General features: G+C 37.2%; 2 protein-coding genes across 5 annotated transcripts in view; both read right to left on the minus strand.

The window, feature by feature from the left end:
* LOC130439178 (uncharacterized) overlaps nt 1-7,650 on the minus strand; it is a 37,748-nt gene extending 30,098 nt beyond the window's left edge. For both annotated transcript variants that reach the window (XM_056771645.1, XM_056771644.1), the window contains exon 1: nt 7,579-7,650. The gene's annotated coding sequence lies outside the window, so the exon portion shown is untranslated. The remainder of the gene's footprint in view (nt 1-7,578) is intronic.
* LOC130439179 (uncharacterized) lies at nt 1,050-4,429 on the minus strand. 3 transcript variants are annotated; one of them, XM_056771648.1, is made up of 4 exons: nt 4,207-4,429; nt 3,593-4,128; nt 3,311-3,477; nt 1,050-2,213 (listed from the first exon to the last, which is right to left on the minus strand). In XM_056771648.1, the coding sequence occupies exons 1-4, from the start codon at nt 4,319-4,321 to the stop codon at nt 1,526-1,528; spliced, it is 1,506 nt and encodes a 501-aa protein (XP_056627626.1). In that variant the 5' UTR covers nt 4,322-4,429; the 3' UTR covers nt 1,050-1,525. The 3 variants fall into 3 exon arrangements, with proteins under 3 accessions (XP_056627626.1, XP_056627625.1, XP_056627624.1); XM_056771647.1 differs by having other exon boundaries at nt 3,605-4,429; XM_056771646.1 differs by having other exon boundaries at nt 3,593-4,429.
* Nucleotides 7,651-8,018: the final 368 nt, after the last annotated feature.

An 8,018-nucleotide genomic window follows, 5' to 3' on the forward strand; every position in this document is an offset into this window, starting at 1 on the left:
AACTAAATGTATTATTTTATATAAGAAAACTCAATACTATATTGGAAAAACCACTAGCATATTAAACATTGTTAATTCGTCAGAATTCATGAAACATGGCCCCGTTTAGGCCAAAAACCAGTTTCCCAGAATTAGCCGCCCCCGAACAGACACATTAAAGTGGACTAGAAAACCAAACACTCGCTTGAGGAAAGCCAACCCAAGCTAAAGAACATTTATCTTTGTAGCACCTTAACGTCTGAAACGACGGAGGGAATCATTTCTTACGCCTTCCTGTCATTCAGGCCTATCGTGACGTTTGGAAAATATTTTTTCTACTATCTGGCATCTTTTTTATCATAAACCCTTTAAACGCGTCTGCTGCAGGCACTTATTTTGACATGACGGGCTACATGCGTTACATGTTTTGGTGAGCTTCGCATTACTGCTTCCCCTGAAGAGGAGGCGCCGATCCCCACTGTTTCTCAACGGTGAATGTGACATGACTCAACTGGAACCAATCCAACAGCTTCTGGTCTGTGCACGCGCAGGGCTGTGCAGTATTTATGATACATGTATTTAAAATACGTATATCTTAAATACAAAATAGTATTTTGATGAAAATGGCTTCATATTTTGTATCAAAATACAAATATGTTTTATGTATTATAAATATAATGAAATAGCATAAAGTTATAAATACTCACCATTTAAATTTCCCTAATATTATATTTCCAAGTATTGTATCACATCAGCTCCGCCATTCACTTGCGTGCGTTTGTATTGGGAACGTTGCCACCACTAATATGGCGGCGCCGTACATTAGACGTAAGATCCAGCAACCAACGCATTGTCTAAATATGTCTTATATCTAAGGGGTTTACGAAATATTAACACATCGGTAAAAATTTAAATATTAATTTTCGGTAAAAATTTAAATATTTTTTAAAATAGAGGAGCCAAAAACACACCCTTTTCAAGATATAAAAAATTCTGGGTGAACTATCAATAGTCAGATTACAAAAAAAATTCGGTGTAATATGTTTTTATTACAACATTAGTTTCTCGTGGTAAAGAAGAATATGTTTTCATAACAACATTAGTTTCTGGTGGTAAATAAGAGTATATTTCCCTCTGCCTTCTCTTTAGCCCACCTGATCGTGAGAATGAAATATTATTTTCATTAGGCCAAACCCACAAACAACTATAATCACACAGTGGGCAGGGCAGTATTATCAGTTTTGGACTTTTTGTTATTTGCCAAATCATCACCATCAATCAGTGGAGTGAATATCCTATGGGAATAGACAGAAATTATACAATTATGTTTATTTTGAGCTGGCAGTGATTTATCTACTAATCCTGTCAAACATTGCCCAAAATGCTCTGAATAAGCTAGGGCTCATAAAATGCCTATTTCTCGCGGTCATAGCGGTTTGATCACATGTGAAGGCATACTGTGATCTCCAGAAGTCTGGCAATGGTGCACTTTGACCTCTGACCAAACAGGCAGCCAGGTGCACAGTGGCTGTTTTCTTATAGATCATTAATATGTAGGACAGTGCAAAAATGAACATAAAAAAGGCGTCTCTCTTAATGCCTGTACACAATCTATTGGGACCAAGTATGGAATAATAACCCGACCATCTCTGTCCATGTGTCCCTGAAGGCTTTGAAACTCTTTCCACGCTGGTTCATCTGGTTGCAGAGGGGTCAAAACGATCAGTGGGACAGGTAGGAAAGATCTTTGCATGTGGTTCCAGTGATCAGGTAAGGGGTTTGGCTCAAACAGAACTGGCTGGTTTGGATTGTAAAAATGTCTGCCCTCCGTGTTATTCCATCCCTCAGCAATTGCACTTGCAACACGAGAATTAATTAGACAGTTCCACGGAGAGTAGAGAACAGTGTCCTTAATGTTAGGAGGCGTCAAGAGACTCGCTGGCAGGGGCACGTTCGTGATTGCACCATGAGCCACAATCACAATGTCTATGTGACCTCCAGCGTTATTCATCAAACGTTCTGGAAGGGATTTCAAATATAACACGAAAAATGTAAGAAGGTTTAGAAACTGAATCTGATGAGGTAATGTCTTCAGCCAGGACACGACCTCATCATTCGTACATGATTGAATGATCCAATTAATGATTTTCTGTCCAGTCTCGGTCATGCTCAGAGAATATTTCCGCAAGCTCTTGATACGATTTTTCAGTTTCCTTATTTTTTGGGTGATTTTTCTGTAATGAGAAATGTTTGAGAAAAACATGATTTAGGAAGGACTCAAAGTACAAATATAAACGTTACATAGAGAAGAGGAAGACATTTAAGCCTATGCTGTAAAGTATCACAGTTATGTTTGTTAGTTTTAGTTCATGATCTTCAGATTTGTAACACAGACTTTTTGCATGTTTTCCATCAGTTTGCAGTTTCTTTTGTCTATGTTTACCGCTCATCATTTGCAGGTGAGAAGGAAGATTGTCCAATTGTTGCTGGTTGTTTTGCAAAGCATATTATGTTTTTGAGACAGATTCTTGTTTTCACACTTCTCACATTCGCTTTGTAAAAAATGGGTGACTATTCCAACGTGATAGTGTTTTTTGGAAAGTCCTGAACACACAATACTGTTGGTTGCAAGCTGTGTATTTGTGGTTTAAAAGTATAAAACAGTAGAATTTATATAAGAAAATGACTAATCGTTTAGCTAGAAAACACCCAAATTTATCGGCTGGTGTCACATATAGCCATTTAAAGCTGCGAAAAAACTGAAATTGGCCCTTTAATCAGGCTTCCCATTAAATCCATTCTAGGAAGATCCGGAAATGTTTTCCTCAACAACCTTGCATTAGTTTACAGAAGCAATAAAGACATTGACGTCTTGGATGACTTGAGGGTGAGTTAACAATCTTAAAATCTTAATTCTTAAGTCAACCATTCCTTTAATCAATAATGGCTTTTTTCAGTTGTGTGATAGGAGGGCTAAAAATGACTGATTATTGGACGGAGACACAGAGGAAGGCAGGTCAACTTTTTGATGTCCACATGAAGAAAAATTAAAAAAATTACATACTTAAAAGATCTAAAATGAACGTAACATTTTGATTTTGTGGTGAAAACATAACTAGACTGTGTTAAAATTATTACTCGCTAGTCATCAAGATGGGAGTTTTGACATATTTTTGTGTATTTGTCCTTTAGGCACATACCCAAAGTATACATTTGCGAGTACATGGGGAGTAAAATAATATTTTTAAAAAAAAAATTATTTGGATGAACCTTTCCATTAACAAGTTTTACTGTGGTCAGAATATAAAGTTAGTATAATAAATGATCATACTTCATTGCATCGAGTGGTTTTTCCAGGTTTCCCCTGGCTTCCTGTATTTCCCTGGCTGCAGCTCGCAGAGCCTGGCTGGCCTTTGTGCCCTGATTGTTGTTTATCATTTCTTCACAACTCGAATACAAGCTGTACAGAGAGATGCCGAAACCAATAGCACCAAGTGCCTAGAAGGATGAAAACACATGTACAAAATAAGCGTCAAATCTAATGTCAATTCGAAATACTGGATAAAATACAGAATTCTCAACAGTTCTCAAATGGATTGAAAAACTGAAATACCTTAAAACCTACTTTAGTAGCATCTTTTGCACCAGAGGATGCGGCAGCTTTTGCACCATTGAATGCAAAAGCTTTTGCACCACAGCATCTGACAGCTTTAGCACCTGCCGTGATGCCCAATTGAAAACATAATCCTACAACAGATAAAATCAACATTTCCGGAATGGCGGCAGCAATAGTAGCATTCAGTCCACCTGAATTTTGAAACAACAAGGACCTGGTGAATGTTCTGATAAATTCCAAGGGAACATCTACATTATTTCGTCTTGCCACTGCGGACATAATTTGAGTGGCCATCTCACAATCTACATCTGAAGATCCATGAGCGCCATTTTGTTGAACTCCACATTCCTTCTTCAGATTTTCTATTGCCTTCTGAATGTTCTTTACAATCTTCTCATCTTCTTGCATGATATTTTTAGCGTCCTTCATAGTACTGCCGGAGATGATTGCCTCTATTGCTGTGGAAGCGATGTCGACAGCAGCTCCCGCTATGGTCCCCACTGTTGTGGCAAGAAGAGGGGCGGCCAGACCTCCTGTCAGTACAGTGAAGACTCCTGCTGTAGTCAGTGCAATCACGGACGTGGCAGATCCTACAAATTGAAAAGCTGTACTTTTTTCATGAACATCCTCCAACTCCTTTGCCAAATCCAAAAGCTTCTCTTCACACTGCTTCCTCTTTTCCAGCCATAAAAACAGCAAACCGCACAACTCGTCTGCTTCATCCATGGTAGCAAAAACTGTTAAAAAGGAAGAAATGCAAAATGAAAGAGTGTGCGCTGTTTGTCGAATAAGAAAAAAGTTAGTGATGCTTGTCTTGTGCCAATTCCAGCCACTTTTCAAATTCTTCAAACTGAATTATATATTTGGACTGCTTATGTTGTTTGCCAGGGGAGAACTATGAAAATCAGGCCATGTTAAATAACAGATCCTAACAGACTCAGACTCAAAAAACATAAGGATCCATTGGCTCCTATAGAGGAAAAACACAGGCGGCAAATCATTTTTTACACAGAAGCCACAAAACTTACATTTTTAAGTGATATACTTTTAGTTATCATGTTGTATGTGCATCTTCCCTCTCAGGTTTTGCTCACATAAATCTTTTTTCAAGTTGTTTTTCCTCATAGGCAAGGGCATACAGAAACTACAGACTTTCCATGTTAATTCTGCACTAAAATTTGGGAAAAATCTGCAGAATTCTGTGGAATACTGTCAACTGTGTTTACATTTGTCCACAAATATAGTTGTGTTAATGTGTTCAAATAGTCTTAAAATGCTGCATGTCTATTCTGTATATTTAAATCCAGTTGATAGCGGAGTTGGTTCTGCTCATTTAAAAAGTGGCAGGGAAGATTTTGTTATTGATTGAAGCTAAAACGACAACCTGTTTAAACTCTGAATATACATGACCAAATGTGTACTCAGAAAAAATCATGTCAATACCATTTTAATATTATATTTACTGTATTAAGGAGTAAATATTTTATTGTTTATAGAGCTTAAAGCAAAAAGAAAGGGGTTGTGTTAATACGTCATTATATTGACTGTAGTTTGTGATAATGACTATTTTCTTATTATTTTATATTATTATGTTCACATTCACAACACAGATTACTTAAAATAAAACTTAACAAAAGAATTTGCATGTCGTTTAGTTCCCTGAACTTCTCCGTGGATAGATTCGTTTAAAACGTCTCAAATATCACATTATTCGTCCTTAGGCTCACTAAAATCTTTCACAGCAAACACGGCATCATAATTCGATCATGTTGTGTTTGTATATTTGTCAATAACAAGCACTCAAATCTGTGGAATTCCATGGAGTTTTCTACAGGCGCTCCTGCAACGAGGCATTAGAGTCCGGCGATCTTACGATGAAAGACTGCAGCCTCTAGTGTCTGTCGCTAGAGCACCTCTTGGGTCGGGTTTACCAGCTCTCTCTCCCTTCACACACACATGCGCACAGGGGTAAAATTTGAATACGGGAAATGTCTTCATAATACAGTATATTGTGCCCTATTTTTACGGATTTAAAAAAAACTGTTCTTGTTTACCTGTTTTTATTTATGAGCCCTGAAGATCGTCTGATGTATCAGATCTCAACACTTCAAACTCGGTTGATTTCCTCAGCTGCAGCTGCTTTACTGAACAGAAAGCAACTGCTGCAGAGCTTTTATATTGTGACATTTTTGCTTTCACTTTCAAGATGACTTAAAAAGGCCCTTGTGATAAAGCAGAGGAAAATTAACTATGATCACAACCTGAACGACAAAACTACACCTGTACACATTCTCCATCATACATGATTTACATCATATCAATATCAGAAATGCATTTCATGAACCAACAGCAACAACATCTATTAATTTCACTGTACCTAACTGGCATATGCAAGCACACCTCTTCCAATTCAGTTCTATCTGTCAGATTCTTAAAACTTCACACAAAAACATACATACACACACACCTGTTAAAGGGCCGCAAATCAAGGTGTTTTCTGCAATGTAAAAATTGTCAGTGGTATCCCCAGAATGTCTTTGTAAAGTTTCAGCTCAAAATACACCACATATCTTTCATTACAATATGTGGAACATGGCCATTTGTGGCTGCAATGGAAAACGTGCCATTTTGTGTGTCTCTTTAATGCAAATGAGCTTCTCTGCTCCCCTCCCCGTATGCAAAATATGACATTGAGCGCTTACACATGTGCTTTGGATGACAACAAAAAAAAGAAATATGGAGGAAAGCGCAATTATGTGTGTAATGCCCTATCCAACCAAAGCCATACACTAACTGCAATAATAATCACCTTAATGCCTTGTTCATAAATACGAATTAAATGGAGAAGACAAAAACATAGATAGAACAATACATGCTGTTTAAAATGTTGGCCATTGATGATTAAAACTTAAGTTTAAATAAGCTTAAAATGTATTACCCTAAACATTTATTCATTTGTATTGGTATGTACAGTACACTGGGTTCGAACCCGCGATCTTGTGTTATTAACGCAATGCTCTCACCACTGAGCTACAGCAAAGTGTTTAAATAATAACACACGCGTGTATTATAAATATAATGAAATAGCATAAAGTTATAAATAATAACTATTTAAATTTCCCAAATATTATATTTCCAAGTATTGTATCACATCAGCTCCGCCATTCACTTGCGTGCGTTTGTATTGGGAACGTTGCCACCACTAATATGGCGGCGCCGTACATTAGACGTAAGATCCAGCAACCAACGCATTGTCTAAATATTTCTTATATCTATGGGGTTTACGACATATTAACACATCGGTAAAAATTAAAATATTTTGTAAAACAGAGGAGCTGCGAGCCAACAACACACCATTCCACACTGGTATTCAACAACACTCTTTCCCTCCCTAACTCATATTCACCCGCCTCCACCCACCTTGATACGAGTCTTGAGTGAACCGAGTCTCTCCTGAGTCACTCTCGGATTCTCATAGACTCGTATCAGCCAATACTGTCCCTGTATCCAGTGTCTACTAACAACTAACACCAGCTCGCAGCTCCTCTAATAACCGACTATTGTCGCCAGCTATTTATACCATCAAAAAGTAACACCTGTTTCATCAATGGTATTTTTTGAATATATTGATTTCACACTTTAGAAGCTGAATTCATCAGAAATTGATTTGTTATACACATTACTACCCAAAACAAGACTTCAAACACAACTATATTAATAAGTGACAATAAAAACACCCCCAAAACAGCTCCCAGGCCTGGGTCATTAATTATTCAAACGACAGCCAATGGGAAGTCTCCAACAGCAGACCTAGCAATGTGTTACAATTAATATAGCTTTTGTTATATTGTTGTTAAATAATTTAAAATAACATATTTTATATTATAACAACAAGTGTGTTGAAGTCTGGAGACAATAATGAGATTGAAGGAGGGGATATTTTGCGTAATGTTATGTGAGTAAAGGAGATCAAAGCAGCACACCTCGGTGCACATTTGCCGGCGCAAAGGACGAAACTATTAGTGCTCTACAAAATCTTTTCTATTCTTCGATACATCCGCTAGATGGAGCTTCATATTAATTTCTGTACCGACAGATTGTCCTAATGTTCACAAGAAGAGAGGAAATCATATTTTGCTGGAACTCTTATTTTACTCTTTTAGTATTTAAGAGATGTTTAAGAATTACAAATGTAAGTCTTGACATCAATATTCAAGATTTCACATGTCCCCCTCTATAGGAGGGTTGTCCCCCCTCGATCAATTAAATTCGCTATTGTCATTAATATATTTATTTTTATCTAATCTAATTGTGTAATTAGTAGAAAATACAAAAGCAAAAATTGCGTTTTAAATTTAGAAACTGTTGAGTTCCCCCTCCCCTGCCTCTCACAATGGTTTGGCCCAATGCCTGCTATCCACGT

This window comes from Triplophysa dalaica, chromosome 17 (genome assembly GCF_015846415.1).
Source record: "Triplophysa dalaica isolate WHDGS20190420 chromosome 17, ASM1584641v1, whole genome shotgun sequence".
NCBI lineage: Eukaryota > Metazoa > Chordata > Actinopteri > Cypriniformes > Nemacheilidae > Triplophysa > Triplophysa dalaica.

Bases quoted from the DNA above. Each gene is read 5' to 3' on its own strand.
- LOC130439179 (XM_056771646.1), bottom strand. From the start codon at position 4,321: ATGGATGAAGCAGACGAGTTGTGCGGTTTGCTGTTTTTATGGCTGGAA. The intron at 3,478-3,592 runs GTATTTCAGTTT...TCATCCTTCTAG, and splicing joins CTACTAAAGTAGGTTTTAAG to GCACTTGGTGCTATTGGTTT. The intron at 2,214-3,310 runs GTATGATCATTT...TTCTCATTACAG, and splicing joins AAACCACTCGATGCAATGAA to AAAAATCACCCAAAAAATAA.